The sequence below is a fragment of the Ranitomeya imitator genome, chromosome 7, assembly GCF_032444005.1.
Source record: "Ranitomeya imitator isolate aRanImi1 chromosome 7, aRanImi1.pri, whole genome shotgun sequence".
Classification (NCBI taxonomy): domain Eukaryota; kingdom Metazoa; phylum Chordata; class Amphibia; order Anura; family Dendrobatidae; genus Ranitomeya; species Ranitomeya imitator.
The window spans coordinates 9020243-9042541 of record NC_091288.1 but is presented as its reverse complement, the minus strand read 5'-3'; the positions used below and the strand labels follow the sequence as shown (position 1 = coordinate 9042541).

The following is a 22299-nucleotide window of genomic DNA, read 5'->3' as shown; positions in this document are numbered from 1 at the left end:
TGTCTACAAGACTGGGGAGTTCCACCACTCCTCTTGGGCTATCTGCACAAAAGCTGTTCTACCCTGTATGCACACATGGATTTTTCCTCTCTGAACCCTGTTCACACAGGTTATATACAGATGATCAGGTTTTTAAATACATCAGATAGGGATTGCATACATTAGTTAGGACTGCTCTGATAAGGGTATACCTTGAAGATTGGTAGAGCAGCATAGTATACATTTTTTGCAAAAAACGTATCTACCAAATACCCTGTTTTTTACATCTTTTACTAGCACTTGCGGATTACTGCAACATTTTTTCAAACTGAGTGTTTTTGGTTTTACTATTCTCTTTTGTGTCTTCAGGTTTCTTGGTGGTGTGTGAACATGATCATACAGACTTGTTCACTGTGCAAGTAGCCCATGTGTTCCTGTTTCCATAATTGTTCTCTTGTGTCTACAAGACTGGGGAGTTCCACCACTCCTCTTGGGCTATCTGCACAAAAGCTGTTCTACCCTGTATGCACACATGGATTTTTCCTCTCTGAACCCTGTTCACACAGGTTATATACAGATGATCAGGTTTTTAAATACATCAGATAGGGATTGCATACATTAGTTAGGACTGCTCTGTTAAGGGTATACCGTGAAGATTGGTAGAGCAGCTTAGTATACATTTTTTGCAAAAAACGTATCAACCAAATACCCTGTTTTTTTACATCATTTACTAGCACTTGCGGATTACTGCAACATTTTTCCAAACTGAGTGTTTTTGGTTTTACCATTCTCTTTTGTGTCTTCAGGATCTTATCATGTATCTCTATATAGAGGGAGCTCCCCCTAGTGGTGACTGCAGACAGGATCTTATCATGTATCTCTGTATACAGGGAGCTCCCCCTAGTGGTGGCTGTAGACAGGATCTTATCATGTATCTCTGTATACAGGGAGCTCCCCCTAGTGGTGGCTGCAGACAGGATCTTATCATGTATCTCTGTATACAGGGAGCTCCCCCTAGTGGTGGCTGCAGACAGGATCTTATCATGTATCTCTGTATACAGGGAGCTCCCCCTAGTGGTGACTGCAGACAGGATCTTATCATGTATCTCTGTATACAGGGAGCTCCCCCTAGTGGTGGCTGCAGACAGGATCTTATCATGTATCTCTGTATACAGGGAGCTCCCCCTAGTGGTGGCTGCAGACAGGATCTTATCATGTATCTCTGTATACAGGGAGCTCCCCCTAGTGGTGACTGCAGACAGGATCTCATCATGTATCTCTGTATACAGGGAGCTCCCCCTAGTGGTGACTGCAGACAGGATCTCATCATGTATCTCTGTATACAGGGAGCTCCCCCTAGTGGTGACTGCAGACAGGATCTCATCATGTATCTCTGTATACAGGGAGCTCCCCCTAGTGGTTACTGCAGACAGGATCTTATCATGTATCTCTGTATACAGGGAGCTCCCCCTAGTGGTGGCTGCAGACAGGATCTTATCATGTATCTCTGTATACAGGGAGCTTCCCCTAGTGGTGGCCGCAGACAGGATCTTATCATGTATCTCTGTATACAGGGAGCTCCCCCTAGTGGTGGCCGCAGACAGGATCTTATCATGTATCTCTGTATACAGGGAGCTCCCCCTAGTGGTGACCGCAGACAGGATCTTATCATGTATCTCTGTATACAGGGAGCTCCCCCTAGTGGTGGCTGCAGACAGGATCTTATCATGTATCTCTGTATACAGGGAGCTCCCCCTAGCGGTGGCTGCAGACAGGATCTTATCATGTATCTCTGTATACAGGGAGCTCCCCCTAGTGGTGGCTGCAGACAGGATCTTATCATGTATCTCTGTATACAGGGAGCTCCCCCTAGTGGTGGCTGCAGACAGGATCTTATCATGTATCTCTGTATACAGGGAGCTCCCCCTAGTGGTGACTGCAGACAGGATCTTATCATGTATCTCTGTATACAGGGAGCTCCCCCTAGTGGTGGCTGCAGACAGGATCTTATCATATATCTCTGTATACAGGGAGCTCCCCCTAGTGGTGGCTGCAGACAGGATCTTATCATGTATCTCTGTATACAGGGAGCTCCCCCTAGTGGTGGCTGCAGACAGGATCTTATCATATATCTCTGTATACAGGGAGCTCCCCCTAGTGGTGACTGCAGACAGGATCTTATCATGTATCTCTGTATACAGGGAGCTCCCCCTAGTGGTGGCTGCAGACAGGATCTTATCATGTATCTCTGTATACAGGGAGCTCCCCCTAGTGGTGGCTGCAGACAGGATCTTATCATGTATCTCTGTATACAGGGAGCTCCCCCTAGTGGTGGCTGCTGACAGAATCTTATTATGACAAGATACAGATAACTCTTTCAATGGGAGCTGAGACCATTCTGTACTTGGTTTTGATACATTAAAAAGTCTGTAAAGTCTGATGAATTATAATCCAGAGACTAGTGATAACACTTTTAATTTATATTGGGACATGAGAAAAATTGATTTCATAAATCTGTCTGAAAACTCCAGATTTACAGTTTTATGGATAATTATATTAAGATCATTTTCCTCTGTGTGGTAGATTCATTTCTGCTGTCAGAAGTTTATTTATGAGGGAATGTTGGCTGATAAATCCGATAAATTAACGGACAATTAATTCCATGTGATACATTTGTAAAAGAATAATATGGGCAGAGGAAAAGAAGGGAGAAGGGTTATTGCCAGCATCTGGGTCTTTGGCACAAGTCGGGTAGTGGACATTTTTATAAAAGGATAAGAAATTGTTAAATCATTTCAGCTTCACCACAAATTCCAGCGTCAGCAGAAAGCTGGGAAATCCTGGGAGAGCGGCACTGATGGGCTGGTAATGGACCATGTGGAGCCGTACAATAACGGTGGTTTTGCCTTTAGGATCTAATTTACAAACCAGAAATACTGAAGTGTAAAGTGTCCTCAGGAGGACAAGTGACATCTGGACACAATGGCCGCGATTCATCAGTACTGGCACTTTATATGTCAGCCTTGATAAAATGTACGATGCGCCATATTCATTAGGGGGCGTGCGCCTCTTCGTGGATGCGCCACGTTCCCTATCTGCTTTTTGTGGTGTAAACTATGATGAATTTATCGGCTGCATCGTCATCACTTCCTCATGGCAAAAATCCACCCAAAAGTTGAATAAATCGTAAACTGCTTGATGAATCAGGCCCTTTATGGACCCATCAGATTTCTCATGGCTCGCAAAGTAGAAGTCATCACATCCATTAAAGGGAACTTTCCACCAAACTTTCCCTGCTCCTGAATGGTAAATCAATCCTATAATAAAGTGGTATAAAGATGAGTCACAAACTCACAAATATCTGCAAGAGGAACCTGATCTTCTGGATGCAACATTGTATCTCATTGTATCCAAATCCAATCATCAAAGGATTCCATCCCCCACCTTCCGGATGTTGTGGAGGTGCCAGGGTGCAATGGTGACCAGGTGGCCAGATAAAATAAGGCCCAGAGGAGGTCTCCTATCATCATATCAGCCTCATGGAGCTTTTACTTTTTGGAAAAGGAACATTTTTTCCATTGGATAATGTTGGGGTCCTCAAAGTGGTAACGTGGTGCACAAGAGGGAACTCTGAGAAACAGATAATGAAATTTATTAGCTGATGAAAATCCACAGAAGTGCAACAATGTAGCACCGCAATGTTCCCGCTGCCTGTCATCCTCTCATCTCCCCAGCTCTTCTGATACATTCTTATAGAATATGTGGACATTATTGTGTATTCTCCTGAGAATAGTAAAGATTACAGATCAGACGGAGCTGAGCTTACTGATAAATCAGGCAGTAGGTCTATTCCAGATCTGGAAGGTATTGATAGTGATGCTCATCCTGTACCACCTGGTTCATGCCAAAGCTAAAGAAAAGACTGAGATGGAGAATGGGAATTATTAATGGTCTGGGGACAGTTCCGTGATCCGTGAGCAGAGAGTTTATGGCTATTCATAGTTATCAACAATCATCTGTAGAAAAACGAGCAGAAAAGCATGAATATAAAATGACTTTACCTAAGAGATCAATCGATGTGTCCGGATATTTCTGTAATTGGCGCACGTCTCATTGGAGAGTTCAGGGGTGTCATCTTACTACTTTACCTCCAGGAAAGCTCAATATTCGGCATCATCTTCTCCTAAAGTCCTCGGTGAAGTTCGTCCATTAGTCGGACAGATTCTGGTGCAATGAGAAACGTCACGAGTGACGGATGTTACAGGAACGAAGGGGAAAAATCCACGAAACAACTAAGGAAATAGGGATATTAATTTACTAATTAAAACCAAACTCATAACTCAAGAAAACGGAAGGAAAGTGAATGCACTTAATAAAGAACATCATTCATTCCATGGTCTGCAACATTTTATTCATTAGAGGAATTTACTGCTCAGACGATCCATTTCCACGCACTTATTTTACAATCGTGGCACCTGATCTATAGATCCAGAAGGGAGAACGCCGGATATATTAATTCATAACCTCCCCCAATGATGAAAGATGCTGTATGTATTACAGAGACCAACCTCCACTACCACACCCAATATGGCCACCACTACTCCTCCCATAGGGCTGTGGTTCCCTAAGTGCTCGGTCACTCCCAAAGCACTTAATATCTCATTTTCATATGCATGAAAATGGTAATCACACTGAAATGCAGCAACAGATAAAAGTTGTAAAGGTGTCAATGGATTTACATTTCAAATCCCTGCATGTCTATATATGTGGTCTGGGGGTAACGTGGGGTTTATTTTATGGCCACATTCTCTTTACTGATATGGTCACACTGAGATTTTTCAAGGGTTTGTTAGATTGATCCAAGAAAACACCTGTTCTGACAAGTTTTTAGAGAAGTTTTCCTTTTTTCTGAAGTGATTCTGAAAAGTTTTGGAAGAGTTTTTCTGCCTGATGCTTTCCTTGCAGACATTTGATTGGACAGTGCCTAGTTTGAGAAGATTCCCGTTAGGATACTGTTCATAGAAGCGAAACATACTTTTCTTTTTCATTTGGGTGTTTTTCAAAATCTCGTCAGGAAAAATAAAATATTTTTAAAAAAAAACTCCTCACCTAAGCAGTCAAATGGATTTGCCATATAAATGAATTGGAAGAGTTTTCCAGGCGTTTTTGAACTTTTTTTAGGCAGATTTTGGAGATGATACACAGCAAAAACTCGATGTGGACTTACACTTAGGCCGGAGTCACACTACAGGGAGATACGGCCGAGTCTCGCAGGTTAAACCCAAGCTCCGGCACTGCGGAGCGCGGCGTGCGGCTCCATGTATTGCGTTGAGTGTGACTCCGGCCTTAGGATGTGTTCACACTGCCTTTGTTTGCTGAGATTTTGATCACGCGGGTATGTTTTTTTCTCGTTTCTCCACCTGTTTCGCCCAACTCCGTGACGGGGACACCACAGCGCCTCTGATTTACGATGACCGGTGACGTTCCTCACACCAGACATTTTACCAGATTAGATTGGCGCAGTGCACGGACACCTCAATAAATCAGGAGTGTCGGACTCCGGGGCCGTCGTCTAGACGGCGTGAACACCACAGGGCGGGATGAATCGGAGACTTGGATTGTCTGCTCTGAACACTTTACATCCAGGAGCTTTGGAGAGTTTTTGGCCTTTTTCCATCTCTCGTGGTGGGGCTCCTCGGCCATTGTCCTTTCCTAATACTTTCGCCATTAAGAAGTGGCTCCAAACAAATCAATCAAAAGTCTGAATTCGCTTCTTATAAATGTGCCACGGTGTCCGAACCTCGAGGTAGGTAAAAGCAGCGATAAAAGACGTCACGTGAGCGCAGCAGTCACTTTAACATTGCTGTGCACCGCGGACACTTTTGGCGATATTTGGACGTTATTACCGCAGTCCGATTAATTGTGCCGCCATTCGAGCTCGTTCAGACGCGTGTGTAATCAGCTCGTGTGCGCCACGTGTGGATGTAAAAAAAGGACCTATGGATGCAATAAGTATACAAAGAACCGACATACAGGACCAAAAGCGAATGCAAAGTCAGCGCTCTTGTCCTGTGAACCCGACCCTAGAGGGAGAGACAGAGCAATGCGGCAGACGCAGGGTCGCCCAGCAGTAGGGAGCGCTCCTCCCATGGCCTGAGGTTCACGCCGATTCTCATCGTCGCCCCCTGCTGATGAGTGCTGGACGCTGTATGATCGGCTTATCATGAAGGAACTGACCGCTGCGAATGGTTTCTGAGGGTCCGCGGCTGCACGACGATGCTGCCCCCCGTCTTCCTCCTCTCACCTCTGCTCATCGTTTTCCCCAGAAGCCACGACTGCGTCTAGAATAAGCACAATCACTGAGAGTCTGATATTAATGTGCGATCAGGGTCCTGGCGTTTTCTTTTCATTTTCGATGTGTAATGGCGCAGAACTGTCCTCTCTCCTCGGTAATGTCGTCTTCCCTTTTCCGTCTTTTTTATGCTCCGGTATTTATTAGTCACGGTCAATATAACTCCATATTCTGCGATTACGGCGTCCGGCCTGACACCACGTCTGATTTCACAGCTGAACAGGCAAATGATAGAAGCCCGGGGATCCGTCTTCTCACTGACGCCATTGCGTCAATTACGATGTTCAGACATCTCAGTACTGGAATCTGCAGAACAATCCGCTGGGTTTTCTTACAAGGCGCAGTTCTGCTGTTATCAGCTGCTGTCAAAGGTAGAAAAACATCTAAATGCTCCACATGAGATGAGTCCTTCACCCAAAACTACGAAAAAGATAACTGTCATTCACTGAGCAGGACCGCCCACTGGACTCCTAAGACCAGAAGAAGCAGAGGTTTAGGTCAATTAATAACAAGCTGCACTGAATCCTTACCCACTGAGCCACATAGTCATCTTCTCGGTTCCTCCTGCTCTATAAAGGGAAGATCAGCTTATTCCATGCGGCGGATTCCCTTTAATTAGCTGCTCAAACCTGCACTGATGGATACGTCCAGAATAGATACAATGACAATTCTGCGTTTTGTTTTTATTTGACCATTTCTTCCTTGTCTGATAATATCGTGGGTCGTAATACTTGTGTAACATCAGCTGGGCGCATATAATGAAGGCAAAACAGCCGGGGATCTCATTACCAGTATGGCGGATGATCTGCAAACCGGCAGCAAATTGCAAGAGACAATACGGGATGCTTTTAGGGTTGTAACTATGGGGTCGGGCACCGACTCTGGTTGTCTTATGACAGATATTAATGTCTGCTGATAGATGTCTGCTAATAGAAAACACATCTGGGGCCGCACCTGTCTCCAAATGAGGGGTGCACATTGAGAGAAGAAGGGGCCAACAATGACTTAGGTAGACGGCACATAGGGCTGTGGAGTAACAGTGGCATAGGTGGACGGTACATGGGGCTGTGGAGTAACAGTGACATAGGTGGACGGCACATGGGGCCGTGGAGTAACAATGATATAGGTGGACAGCACATGGGGCCGTGGAGTAACAATGATATAGGTGGATGGCACATGGGGCAGTGGAGCAACAGTGGCATAGGTGGACGGCACATGGGGCTGTGGAGTAACAGTGACATAGTTGGACAGCACATGGGGCCGTGGAGTAACAATGATATAGGTGGACGGCACATGGGGCTGTGGAGTAACAGTGGCATAGGTGGACGGCTCATGGGGCTGTGGAGTAACTATGACATAGGGGGACATTACATGGGGCTGTGGAGCAACAATGACATAGGTGGACGGCACATGGGGCTGTGGAGTAACAGTGACATAGGTGGACGATACATGGGGCTGTGGAGTAACAGTGACATAGTTGGACAGCACATGGTGCCGCGGAGTAACAATCACATATGTGGACGGCACATGGGGCTGTGGAGTAACTATGACATAGGTGGATGGCACATGGGGCTGTGGAGTAACTATGACATAGGTGGACGGCACATGGGGCTGCGGAATAACAATGACATAGGTGGACGGCACATGGGGCTGTGGAGTAACTATGACATAGGTGGATGGCACATGGGGCTGAGGAATAACTATGACATAGGTGGACGGCACATGGGGCTGTGGAGTAACAGTGACATAGGTGGACGATACATGGGGCTGTGGAGTAACAGTGACATAGTTGGACAGCACATGGGGCCACGGAGTAACAATCACATATGTGGATGGCACATGGGGCAGTGGAGTAACAGTGGCATAGGTGGACGGCTCATGTGGCTGTGGAGTAACTATGACATAGGTGGACGGCACATGGGGCTGCGGAATAACAATGACATAGGTGGACGGCACATGGGGCTGTGGAGTAACTATGACATAGGTGGATGGCACATGGGGCTGTGGAATAACTATGACATAGGTGGACGGCACATGGGGCTGTGGAGTAACTATGACATAGGTGGATGGCACATGAGGCTGTGGAGTAACAATGACTTAGGTGGACAGCACATGGGGCCGTGGAGTAACAATGATATAGGTGGATGGCACATGGGGCAGTGGAGTAACAGTGGCATAGGTGGACGGCACATGGGGCTGTGGAGTAACTATGACATAGGGGGACGTTACATGGGGCTGTGGAGCAACAATGACATAGGTGGACGGCACATGGGGCTGTGGAGTAACAGTGACATAGGTGGACGATACATGGGGCTGTGGAGTAACAGTGACATAGTTGGACAGCACATGGTGCCGCGGAGTAACAATCACATATGTGGACGGCACATGGGGCTGTGGAGTAACTATGACATAGGTGGATGGCACATGGGGCTGTGGAGTAACTATGACATAGGTGGACGGCACATGGGGCTGCGGAATAACAATGACATAGGTGGACGGCACATGGGGCTGTGGAGTAACTATGACATAGGTGGATGGCACATGGGGCTGTGGAATAACTATGACATAGGTGGACGGCACATGGGGCTGTGGAGTAACTATGACATAGGTGGATGGCACATGAGGCTGTGGAGTAACAATGACATAGGTGGATGGCACATGGGGCTGTGGAATAACTATGACATAGGTGGACAGCACATGGGGATGTGGAGTAGCTATGACATAGGTGGATGGCACATGGGGCTGTGGAGTAACAGTGACATAGGTGGACGGCACATGGGGCTGTGGAGTAACTATGACATAGGTGGATGGCACATGGGGCTGTGGAGTAACAATGACATAGGTGGACGGCACATGGGGCTGTGGAGTAACTATGACATAGGTGGATGGCACATGGGCCGCAGAGTGGCAATGACAATTCTGGACTCATTTCACTGGTGGCAGCAAAGTGATCCCAGACCTAAATAGCCTCCATGTGCCAGGCTTCATATTACTCTATGTAATGGTGTCAGGTGCGAGCGCCAGGAAAGCTGCCAGCACAAATATCATTGCGGCCATGAACCGCCACTCACTCAGCGGAAACTAAAAGTGTCTCCTCCAGGGCTGCAGAGCTTTTCACCGACAACGTCTTGTGTATCAGTGTGTAGGAACGTACATCATACTGAGCTGGAAAACAATTACTGCGCCATGTACGGTATCAGCACGGTCAGTGCTCAACATGTACAGCTGTGCCACTATTTATACGGCTACGCAGTGCCTTGAAAAAGTCTTCATACCCCGTGACTTTTTCCACATTTTGTCTGTTACACCACAAACTTACATGTATTTTATTTAGATTTTCTGTGATACAAACACAAAGTAACAAGTGTCCGTGACGTGTAAAGAAATGATACAATGTTACTAAATATATTACAAATATAAATCTGCACATTGTCAGGTGCATTTCTATTCAGCCCCCTGAGTCAGTATTTTATAGGACCACCTTTCTCTTCAGTTACTGCTGCAGTGGGGTCTGTCTCTCCACCTTTCTCTGCTGCAGTCTTTTGGGTTCTGTCTCTCCTCCTTTCTCTGTAGTATTTTGGGGTCTGTCTCTCCACCTTTTTCTGCTGCAGTCTTTTGGGGTCTGTCTCTCCTCCTTTCTCTGCAGTCTTTTGGGGTCTGTCTCTCCACCTTTCTCTGCAGTCTTTTGGCGTCTGTCTCTCCCACCTTTCTCTGCAGTCTTTTGGGGTCTGTCTCTCCACCTTTCTCTGCAGTCTTTTGGGGTCTGTCTCTCCTCCTTTCTCTGCAGTCTTTTGGGGTCTTTCGCTCCCACCTTTCTCTGCAGTCTTTTGTCATCTGTCTCTCCCACCTTTCTCTGCTGCAGTCTTTTGGGGTCTGTCTCTCCACCTTTCTCTGTAGTCTTTTGGGGTCTGTCTCTCCACTTTTTCCTGTAGTCTTTTGGGGACTGTCTCTCCACCTGTCTCTTTAGTCTTATGGGGTCTGTCTCTCCACCTTTCTCTGCAGTCTTTTGGGGTCTGTCTCTCCACCTTTCTCTGCAGTCTTTTGGGGTCTGTCTCTCCACCTTTCTCTGTAGTCTTTTGAGGTCTGTCTCTCCACCTTTCTCTGCAGTCTTTTGGGGTCTGTCTCTCCACCTTTCTCTGTAGTCTTTTGAGGTCTGTCTCTCCACCTTTCTCTGCAGTCTTTTGGGGTCTGTCTCTCCACCTTTCTCTGCAGTCTTCTGGGGTCTGTCTCTCCACCTTTCTCTGTAGTCTTTTGGAGTCTGTCTCTCCTCCTTTCTCTGCTGCAGTCTTTTGGGGTCTGTCTCTCCACCTTTTTCTGCAGTCTTTTGGGTTCTTTCGCTCCCACTTTTCTCTGCAGTCTTTTGGCGTCTGTCTCTCCCACCTTTCTCTGCAGTCTTTTGGGGTCTGTCTCTCCCACCTTTCTCTGCAGTCTTTTGGGGTCTGTCTCTCCTCCTTTCTCTGCAGTCTTTTGGGGTCTTTCGCTCCCACCTTTCTCTGCAGTCTTTTGTCATCTGTCTCTCCCACCTTTCTCTGCTGCAGTCTTTTGGGGTCTGTCTCTCCACTTTTTCCTGTAGTCTTTTGGGGACTGTCTCTCCACCTGTCTCTTTAGTCTTATGGGGTCTGTCTCTCCACCTTTGTCTGCAGTCTTTTGGGGACTGTCTCTCCACCTTTCTCTGCAGTCTTCTGGGGTCTGTCTCTCCACTTTTCTCTGCAGTCTTCTGGGGTCTGTCTCTCCACCTATATATATTCTGGTCTGGAGGGAAGGTGAGGTCAGCCAGTCAGTGAGTGCCAGACAGCAGACTGGAGCAGTCTGAGGCAGAATGGATGACAGTGGGGACATTCAGCCATGAGGGTGCTGCAGCTCCTGAAGGAAAGAGATAGAACAGAAAGCCGAACAATATGTAGAGAGCATGTTGGAGAAGTGAAGCACAGGAGAATAAATCTGGGGAGTATAGCTGCGACTGGGCTACCTCCCTACAGAGCACAGACACCGGTAGCCGGAAGACCGAGATTTTGAGGGACTCCAAGACTTACAGCAGAAACCAGCAGGACGGCTGGACTACACGTCACCTGTCCACCCTAACACCTGGAGACACAGTGGCACATAGAGCCTGGGTCATGATAGAGACTCTGTAAAAAGGCATGAGCCACCTGTCATACGGGTAGTGTCCCACCTTTAAGGATGACAGAGAGAACAGTGAGGACCTTGACAAAAGCCACAGGCAGCAAGGGACTTACACCACAGCGCTAGTAGGAAGCCTTCTAACTCCACCTGGTAAAGGGGACTCTGAACTCACTTCCAAGCCGGCCAGACCCTGCCTGTACCTGTGATCTGGTGCTCCGGACTGTGGCTGCCTGAAGTCTTCAGTAAACCACGTAAAGAGACTGCAAACCTGTGTCCTCCTTTTCCTTCTACACTACCCACTATCTCCATCTACACACCGGGAGCCCTAGGGGAAGTTATACCATCTTAGCTGCCATAACATCACCCCAGTGAACCCCTTTAAGCAGCGTCGGTCACCTCTGACCGAGAACCACAGGTGGAGTCACGAACACCCTTGTACATGGGCGCCCAGGGCCACGGACTGGGTCACCGACGCCGTGACACATCCCTTTAAGTACTGGACGCAGTACCAAGTACCCCATGGCCCTGTCGGGCATTCCAGAACAATGAGAGAGAGACGAAGAAGAAGAATGAGAGTGCGATGGAGAGGAAGAGCAAGAGAGAAAAGAAGAGGAAGAATGAGAGGGAAATGGAGAGGAAGAACAATAGAGAGAAGGAGAGGAAGAACGAGAGGGAGACGGAGAAGAACAATGAGAGGGAGACAAAGAGGAAGAATGAGAGGGAGACGGAGAGGAAGAACAAGAGACAAAAGATGTGGAAGAACGAGAGAAAGATGGAGAGGAACAAAGAGAGGGAGACGGAGTGGGAGAATGAGAGGGAGACGCAGAGGAAGAACAAGAGAAAAAAAGAGGAAGAACAAGAGAAAGACAGAGAGGAACAATTGAGGGAGACTGAGAAGAACAATGAGAGGGAGACTGAGAGGAAGAAAGAGAGAGAGACTGAGAGGAAGAACAAGAGAGAAAAGGAGAGGAAGAACAAGAGAAAGACGGAGAGAAACAATGAGAGGGAGATGATGAGGAAGAATGAGAGGGAGATAGAGAGGAAGAGAAAAGTAGAGGAAGAACGAGAGACAGATGATGAGAGAGACAGAGAGGAAGACGGAGAGAGAGGACAAGAGAAAGACTGAGAGGAAGAAACCGACGCCCAAAGATGAGAAAAATCTTGAAGCTCAGACAGCACCATACCGAATGACACATGAGAACAGATAGAAAGAGACAGAGAGGAAGAACAAGAGAGAAAGCCAGAGAGAAACTGAGAGGAATACAGAGGGGAAGAAGAAGAGGGAGAACAAGAGGGAGGCGGAGAGGAAGAACAAGAGATAAAAGGAGAGGAAGAACGAGAGAAAGACTGAGAGGAAGAATGAGAGCGAGACAAAGAGGAAGAATGAGAGGGAGATGGAGAGGAACAATGAGAGGGAGACTAAGAGGAAAAACGAGAGGGAGACGGAGAGGAAGAACAAGAGAGGAAAGGAGAGGAAGAACAAGAGAAAGAGAAAGACTGAGGAACAATGAGAGGGTGATGAAGAGGAAGAATGAAAGGGAGATGGAGAGGAAGAGCAAAAGAGAAAAGTAGAGGAAGAATGAGAGACAGACAATAAGAGAGATGGAGAGGAAGAACGAGAGGGAGACAAAGAAGAAGAATGAGAGAAACAAGAGGAAGACTGAGAGGAAGAAACCGACGCACAAAGCATAGATAAAGCCTGAAGCTCAGATAGTACCATGCCGAATAAGACATGAGAACAGATAGAAAGAGACAGAGAGGAAGAACAAGAGAGAAACCTGGAGAGAAACTGAGAGGAATACAGAGAGGAATACAGAGAAGAAGATATAGAGGAAGAATAAGAAACAATCGGACAGGAAGAACGAGACAGAGATGGAAAGAGAGACTGAGAAGATGACGGAGAGGAAGAAAAAGAGACAAATGGAGAGGATGAACGAGAGAGAGACAGAGAGGAACAACGAGAGAAAGAGGAAGAATGAGAAAGACAGAGATGGAAAGGGAGAGAGACAGAGAAAATGAGAGACAGAGATAAAGAGAGAAAGACAGAGAGGAACAATGAGAGGGAGACAAAGAGGAAGGAGAGAAACAGAGAGGAAGAAAGGGAGAGAGACAGAGAGAAGGAGATGGAGACAAATAAAAAGAGAATTGTAGAGATAACAAGAGAAAGACTGAGAGGAACAATGAGAGAGGAAGACCGAGAAAAACAGTGGAAGACAAAGAGGAAGAATGTGAGCGAGACAGAGAAGAAAAATGGGAGAGAGACAGAAGGAGAGAGACAGAGAGGAAGCACAAGAGAGAAACGAAGAGGAGGAATGAAAGAAAGACAGAGACTAAGAGGAAGAATGAGAGAAATGGAGAGGAAACATGAGAGAGACGGAAAGGATGATGGAGAGGAAGAACGAGAGGGAGATGGCGAGGAAGAAAGACAAGATGGAAAGGAGTAACAAGAGAGAAATGGAGAGAAATATTGAGGGAGAGATGGAGAGAAATAACTAGAGAGACAGAGAAGAAGAACAGGAGAAAGACAAAGGAAGAGAAAGAAAGGGAGAGAGCCAGAGAAAGAAGAAGAGATGGAGAACAAGAGAGAGATGGAAAAAAGGAAAGAGACAGAGAAAAAGAGAAATGAAGATAGAGATGTAGAGAAAGAATGAGAGTGGAAAGTGTAGAAAGAAGGAGTTAGCAAAACAGATGAGGAGAGAGAAAGTAAGAAAGAATGAGAGGGAAATAGAAGGACAGAAAGGAAGCAACAAAGACAGAATAGGGGAAAACAGAGACAGAAATTCAGAGGCAAGCAGCGATCTATGGCCATGCAACCTTTTTTCTGGCTGAAGTCGCCATGTAGGCCAGCATTATGCTTTTCTGACTTTTCATGTCTGATTTAGGGTACGTTCACATTTGCGTTGTTGTGTGTTGCGTCGGCGACGCAACACACAACGCATGCACAACGCATGCAAAAACGCATGGTTTTGTGATGCATGCGTCCATTTTTGGCTTGCTTTTGGATGCAAAAAAAATGCAACTTGCTGCGTCCTCTGCGCCCTGACGCTTGCGCCAAAAATGACGCATGCGTGACGCAACGCTAATGTGAACGTAGCCTTAGACAGGGGCACACACATCATTAGTGCAACCTGTGCGACCACACAGTGGCCAAGAGATAAGGGGCCATTTCTGCCTCCAAAGCAGGTGCAATTTTGCATTTTTAGGAGCTCTTGGGCTGCACAGGGCCCATACACAGTCCTTGCACAGGGGCCCTTTAATGACTGTGCCGGCTAGTGGATTTAGGGCTGTCAAACCTTTCGTTCTCTAAGAGATAAGCCGGCAAAAGAGACGTGAGCGAGCGCTCCGGTGTACGGAGGAGACAGCTGTCAGCCCAACAATCGGCAGAACCATAGATTGTCCGACAGCTGTGTATTGGGGGCTTGAGCTCTGTTCTTGGACTTTAGCCTATATTGCCCTGGATTTGTCTGCTGGTGCCTGTAGTTCTGCACCCAAATCCTGACCACGGAGCACACTCCACCCTCCTCCCATTGCTGTTTTTTGTCGCCTTGCGTCTGTTCTCCATCCTCCATGCCGTGTCCACGTTCCCGTTCTGGCTCTCTCCCTTGTTCTGCTTTCTCCTGTGATTCTCTGCACAATCAGAAACCTGTCATGTCCAGAACATGTCTGAGAATAATCCATTTCTATTCATTTGCATTGAGAACCATGCAGATTTAGGCGAGACGCAGAGTCTGCAGGAGCAGCTGCTCCAGTAACACAACCTGCAACTTTCATCAGTTCTTTTGTTTTTCCTACAGCCATCAACAGCGCCCCCAACAGGGAGAGAACAACAGAATTAATGGCTTGAAAATTGAGAGGCAAATGTATGAGCTTTCTGCGCTCGCCGACTACCCCAGGATATCCAGAAAGTTACCGCTATCAAATGCTCGGTGTGCAGATATCAGAAACAAAGGTCAAAAACTTTTCGAATAATGAGACGGTAAAGTGTTTTCTGGCTCATTGTGTGCAGTCAGCAGAACAGGAGATTCACGGCAGCGATGTGATGAGCAGTACGAGGAATCCAAACCGCGTGGGTCTAACTGCTCCGGGAAAAGGGAAAATATTACAGATGATCAAATCTTTCGAAATTCAAATTTACCAGGTTCAAAAATGAATCAACAAAATCTGATTTTCTGCAAATGAATTCACCCTGAATCAAGAAAATTTAAAGACAAAGACGTGTAACGCTCTGGGGTCTCCTAGGACTGGATCTAACCAATCGAACAAGCATAGTCTTTGTAAAGTCAAAGTGACTTCATCATAGAAATGGTTTGTAATGGCGCAGTCAGAAGGCCATAAAAATCGGACAGCAATGCTCGGACTGGCCGCCATTCCCCATACCCGAATGTGACAGCTTCATATATTTCTATGCAGCTGTCATGCTCAGTTTTGGAGATCTGCAGCCAGTCTGAGCATTGCAGTCCCATCTCGGTCCAGTTTATGGTATATAGCCATCTTAAGTGATAGTAATAAATAGCCTATTTTGGAAGCCTGTGGCACTGACACACTTTAAGTTTTTGTAAATTAAAAAAAATGGTTCAAAAATTATCCCTGTAAGTCATTTGTGATCAGCAGACTGTTCTGTGCAGAAACCTGACTTAAACTGATGGTGTCACTGTCAGAGGTAACCTCATCCCACTGTCACTGAGACAAGTGATGTGCCATCTATTCCATAACGCCCTCCTTTCCTCCCCACGAATATGCCTGGCAGACGCACAAGAGGCCAATTGTGACCTGTGATTGGTAGTACTCTGCCGAGACAGCTGCTGTCAGTGTTAGCGAAGCTTCTGCTGCTGCCAGTGACTCCCACAATTTAGCCATGGAACGGGGAGTTTTTTCTTTTACCCTATCCTGTCATTGCCACTTTTTATTTTACCAAACACTGTTTAAAAAAGATATAACTTGATAAAAGATAACTTGTCACAATCTTTTCCACCCTGGCAAAAATGGACACAACAATAAATGCTTGGTATCTACACACAGAGACAGCAAAATGTGGCCGCAGTCTGCATCATCGATGTGCCGTTTACGGTTCTCAGGTGTGTAAAAACAGACCTGCTCAGGTAATGTCCACATATTCTTACAATTTATTGCTCTATATAACAAGATTCAACCGTTCCCAAAAATATTGCAATTAGAAATGTTAGGTGCGTATATGAACAAAAAGCCAGAACCTGCAGCACAGTGAGATGTGAACAGATGTCAAATTTCACTTAACATCCCCAAAAAATTGCAACACAAACACTTTGTGAGACAAAAATTCACAGCTACAAAACCAGGATTTGGGGGAATTTCCTTTTGTATTTTGAAAAAATTAATTATTTCCCCTTCCTCAAAAAACGCATAAACTTAGTACAGTCACTTGTGATGTGATGAGCAGGCACACCGTCTCTCACTGACACAGATCTCAGATTTTTTTTGTTCTGTGGCATGCTGCTGCTTTCTAGTACATTAAGAAAAAAATAAAAAAGATGTAATTGCAATATAAATGCAGCAAGACAGATGCAGCTCCACCACATCACTGGTCACCCACCTGGAAGCTCGCACTGCTGCTGGCACCTCTAATATCTCTCTACCCTACCAATTGACTCTCCCTATTTTTTGCACACTACCACTCTTAGGCTTCCGTCACACTAGCAGTATTTGGTCAGTATATTACATCAGTATTTGTAGCCAAAACCAGGAGTGGGTGATAAATACAGAAGTGGTGCATATGTTTCTATTATACTTTTCTTCTAATTGTTCCACTCCTGGTTTTGGCTACAAATACTGATGTAAAATACTGACCAAATACTGAGCGTGTGATGGCAGCCTTATAGTCTTCACTCTTGCAGCTGTAGAAGACATTACCAATTGTAGTATTTGTGTAATTCTTCAGGGTTTTCTCTTCAACTCTCTACCTCTAGGTTGCAATGTCCTCTCACTATCGAACATCATCCTGAAATGGCTGCTGCATTCCCTGCCTTGGCTTTTATATAGTCTATAATAACCTTTCCCAATTTGCTGAGCTGTACCATGTGATGTGATAGCTACAAGGCATATTATTGGGAAGCCCATGCAGTCATTGCAGAGATTATGTCAGCATTCTGTGGTTAAAGAAATATTATGCAATATGTAAAATACAACAGCAGAATAGTGAGTACAGCTCTGGCCTATAGAACAAGATGTAACTTAGGATCAAGACAGGATAAAAAATGTAATGGATGTACCTGCGGAATAGTAAGTGCAGCTCTGGGGTTATAATACAAGAGGTAACTCATGATCAGTACAGAATCAGTAATGTAATGTATGTACACAGTGACTGCACCAGCAGAATAGTGAGTGCAGCTCTGGAGTATAATATGGGATGTAACTCAGGATCAGTAATGTAATGTATGTACACAGTGACTGCACCAGCAGAATAGTGAGTGCAGCTCTGGAGTATAATACAGGATGTAACTCAGGATCAGAAATGTAATGTATGTACACAGTGACTGCACCAGCAGAATAGTGAGTGCAGCTCTGGGGTATAATACAGGATGTAATTCAGGATCAGTAATGTAATGTATGTACACAGTGACTGCACCAGCAGAATAGTGAGTGCAGCTCTGGGGTATAATACAGGATGTAACTCAGGATCAGTAATGTAATGTATGTACACAGTGACTGCACCAGCAGAATAGTGAGTGCAGCTCTGGGGTATAATACAGGATGTAACTCAGGATCAGTAATGTATGTACACAGTGACTGCACCAGCAGAATAGTGAGTGCAGCTCTGGGGTATAATACAGGATGTAACTCAGGATCAGTAATGTAATATATGTACACAGTGACTGCACCAGCAGAATAGTGAGTGGAGCTCTGGAGTATAATACAGGATGTAACTCAGGATCAGTAATGTATGTACACAGTGACTGTACCAGCAGAATAGTGAGTGCAGCTGTGGGGTATAATACAGGATGTAACTCAGGATCAGTAATGTATGTACACAATGACTGCACCAGCAGAATAGTGAGTGCAGCTGTGGGGTATAATACAGGAGATAACTCAGGATCAGTGTATGAAATATGTGTATATATATCTATATGTGTGTAGTGACATATGTCTAGGGTTATATGTGTGACTAGTGATAATGTAACATCTGTCCTGAAGGCAAGTCGCACCAAGGTGTTAATAGGTACTTCATTGTGACTAGTAGAAATTGTGTCTCCATATCTCACCAGGAGGTCTAGCTAGGGCCAAGAAGAAAGGTAACATTTGGCACCTCCTAGGTCTTGGAGGGGAGATGTTAATTGCGGCCTGAGGGTATCTGTTATGAAAGGCAATTCAGTACCACAATGGACATAGCGGTCAGAGCACATACAGTGATCTGACAATAACTCAAAATCATAGAACGAGCTCTGAGACGTGGGAACTCTGCAGACCGCAATCCCTAATCCTCTCCAAACAACACTATAGGCAGCCGTGGATTGCGCCTAACTCTGCCTATGCAACTCGGCACAGCCTGAGAAACTAACTAGCCTGAAGATAGAAAATAAGCCTACCTTGCCTCAGAGAAATACCCCAAAGGAAAAGGCAGCCCCCCACATATAATGACTGTGAGTAAGATGAAAAGACAAACGTAGGGATGAAATAGATTCAGCAAAGTGAGGCCCGACTTTCTTAACAGAGCGAGGATAGGAAAGATAACTTTGCGGTCTACACAAAACCCTAAAGAATACCACGCAAAGGGGGCAAAAAGACCCTCCGTACCGAACTAACGGCACGGAGGTACACCCTTTGCGTCCCAGAGCTTCCAGCAAAACAATAGACAAGCTGGACAGAAAAAATAGCAAACAAATAGCAAAGAAGAACTTAGCTATGCAGAGCAGCAGGCCACAGGAATGATCCAGGGAAAAACAAGTCCAACACTGGAACATTGACAGGAAGCCAGGATCAAAGCATTAGGTGGAGTTAAGTAGAGCAGTACCTAACGACCTCACCACATCACCTGAGGTAGGAAACTCAGAAGCCGCAGTACCACTTTCCTCCACCAACAGAAGCTCACAGAGAGAATCAGCTGAAGTACCACTTGTGACCACATGAGGGAGCTCTGCCACAGAATTCACAACAGTACCCCCCCCTTGAGGAGGGGTCACCGAACCCTCACCAGAGCCCCCAGGCCGACCAGGATGAGCCACATGAAAGGCACGAACAAGATCGGGAGCATGGACATCAGAGGCAAAAACCCAGGAATTATCTTCCTGAGCATAACCCTTCCACTTAACCAGATACTGGAGTTTCCGTCTTGAAACACGAGAATCCAAAATCTTCTCCACAATATACTCCAACTCCCCCTCCACCAAAACCGGGGCAGGAGGGTCAACAGATGGAACCATAGGTGCCACGTATCTCCGCAACAATGACCTATGGAATACATTATGTATGGAAAAGGAATCTGGAAGGGTCAGACGAAAAGACACAGGATTAAGAACCTCAGAAATCCTATACGGACCAATGAAATGAGGTTTAAACTTAGGAGAGGAAACCTTCATAGGAATATGACGAGAAGATAACCAAACCAGATCCCCAACACGAAGTCGGGGACCCACACGGCGTCTGCGATTAGCGAAACGTTGAGCCTTCTCCTGGGACAAGGTCAAATTGTCCACTACATGAGTCCAAATCTGCTGCAACCTGTCCACCACAGTATCCACACCAGGACAGTCCGAAGACTCAACCTGCCCTGAAGAGAAACGAGGATGGAACCCAGAGTTGCAGAAAAATGGCGAAACCAAGGTAGCCGAGCTGGCCAGGCTATTAAGGGCGAACTCAGCCAAAGGCAAAAAGGACACCCAATCATCCTGATCAGCAGAAACAAAACATCTCAGATATGTTTCCAAGGTCTGATTGGTTCGTTCGGTCTGGCCATTAGTCTGAGGATGGAAAGCCGAGGAAAAAGACAAGTCAATGCCCATCCTACCACAAAAGGCTCGCCAAAACCTCGAAACAAACTGGGAACCTCTGTCAGAAACGATATTCTCTGGAATACCATGTAAACGAACCACATGCTGGAAGAACAATGGCACCAAATCAGAGGAGGAAGGTAATTTAGACAAGGGTACCAAATGGACCATCCTAGAGAAGCGATCACAAACTACCCAAATGACCGACATCTTTTGAGAAACGGGAAGATCTGAAATAAAATCCATAGAGATATGTGTCCAAGGCCTCTTCGGGACCGGCAAGGGCAAAAGCAACCCACTGGCACGAGAACAGCAGGGCTTAGCCCGAGCACAAATCCCACAGGACTGCACAAAAGCACGCACATCCCGCGACAGAGATGGCCACCAAAAGGATCTAGCCACTAACTCTCTGGTACCAAAGATTCCAGGATGACCAGCCAACACCGAACAATGAACCTCAGAGATAACTTTATTCGTCCACCTATCAGGGACAAACAGTTTCTCCGCTGGACAACGATCAAGTTTATTAGCCTGAAATTTTTGCAGCACCCGCCGCAAATCAGGGGAGATGGCAGACACAATTACTCCCTCCTTGAGGATACCCGCCGGCTCAGACAAACCCGGAGAGTCGGGCACAAAACTCCTAGACAGAGCATCCGCCTTCACATTTTTAGAGCCCGGAAGGTACGAAATCACAAAGTCAAAACGGGCAAAAAACAGCGACCAACGAGCCTGTCTAGGATTCAACCGCTTGGTGGACTCGAGTTAAGTCAAGTTCTTATGATCAGTCAATACCACCACGCGATGCTTGGCTCCTTCAAGCCAATGACGCCACTCCTCGAATGCCCACTTCATGGCCAGCAACTCTCGGTTGCCCACATCATAATTTCGCTCAGCAGGCGAAAACTTCCTGAAAAAAAAAGCGCATGGTTTCATCACTGAGCAATCAGAACCTCTCTGCGACAAAACAGCCCCTGCTCCAATCTCAGAAGCATCAACCTCGACCTGGAACGGAAGAGAAACATCTGGTTGACACAACACAGGGGCAGAAGAAAAACGATGCTTCAACTCCTGAAAAGCTTCCACAGCAGCAGAAGACCAATTGACCAAATCAGCACCCTTCTTGGTCAAATCGGTCAATGGTTTGGCAATGCTAGAAAAATTACAGATGAAGCGACGATAAAAATTAGCAAAGCCCAGGAACTTTTGCAGACTTTTCAGAGACGTCGGCTGAGTCCAATCATGGATGGCTTGGACCTTAACAGGATCCATCTCGATAGTAGAAGGGGAAAAGATGAACCCCAAAAATGAAACCTTCTGCACACCGAAGAGACACTTTGATCCCTTCACAAACAAAGAATTAGCACGCAGGACCTGAAAAACCGTTCTGACCTGCTTCACATGAGACTCCCAATCATCCGAGAAGATCAAAATGTCATCCAAGTATACAATCAGGAATTTATCCAAGTACTCTCGGAAGATGTCATGCATAAAGGACTGAAACACTGATGGAGCATTGGCAAGTCCGAATGGCATCACTAGATACTCAAAATGACCCTCGGGCATATTAAATGCAGTTTTCCATTCATCGCCCCGTTTAATACGCACAAGATTATACGCACCACGAAGATCTATCTTTGTGAACCAACTAGCCCCCTTAATCCGAGCAAACAGATCAGATAACAATGGCAAGGGATACTGAAATTTAACCGTGATCTTATTAAGAAGGCGGTAATCTATACAAGGTCTCAGCGAACCATCCTTCTTGGCCACAAAAAAGAACCCTGCTCCTAATGGTGACGATGACGGGCGAATATGCCCCTTCTCCAGGAAATCCTTCACATAACTGCGCATAGCGGTGTGCTCAGGCACGGATAAATTAAA

At 46.1% G+C, this 22299-nt stretch overlaps 2 protein-coding genes across 2 annotated transcripts; both read left to right on the top strand.

The window, feature by feature from the left end:
• The first annotated feature begins 12035 nt into the window (after positions 1-12035).
• LOC138645774 (uncharacterized) lies at positions 12036-12581 on the top strand. The gene has a single exon (XM_069735294.1). It carries the CDS (start codon positions 12036-12038, stop codon positions 12579-12581), a length of 546 nt encoding a protein of 181 aa, XP_069591395.1.
• An 889-nt stretch (positions 12582-13470) lies between these two features.
• LOC138645773 (RNA-binding protein 25-like) lies at positions 13471-13899 on the top strand. Its single transcript, XM_069735293.1, has one exon. The coding sequence runs from the start codon at positions 13471-13473 to the stop codon at positions 13897-13899; it is 429 nt and encodes a 142-aa protein (XP_069591394.1).
• Positions 13900-22299: the final 8400 nt, after the last annotated feature.

Bases quoted from the DNA above. Each gene is read 5' to 3' on its own strand.
- LOC138645773 (XM_069735293.1), top strand. From the start codon at position 13,471: ATGAGAGACAGAGATAAAGAGAGAAAGACAGAGAGGAACAATGAGAGG.
- LOC138645774 (XM_069735294.1), top strand. From the start codon at position 12,036: ATGGAGAGGAAGAGCAAGAGAGAAAAGAAGAGGAAGAATGAGAGGGAA.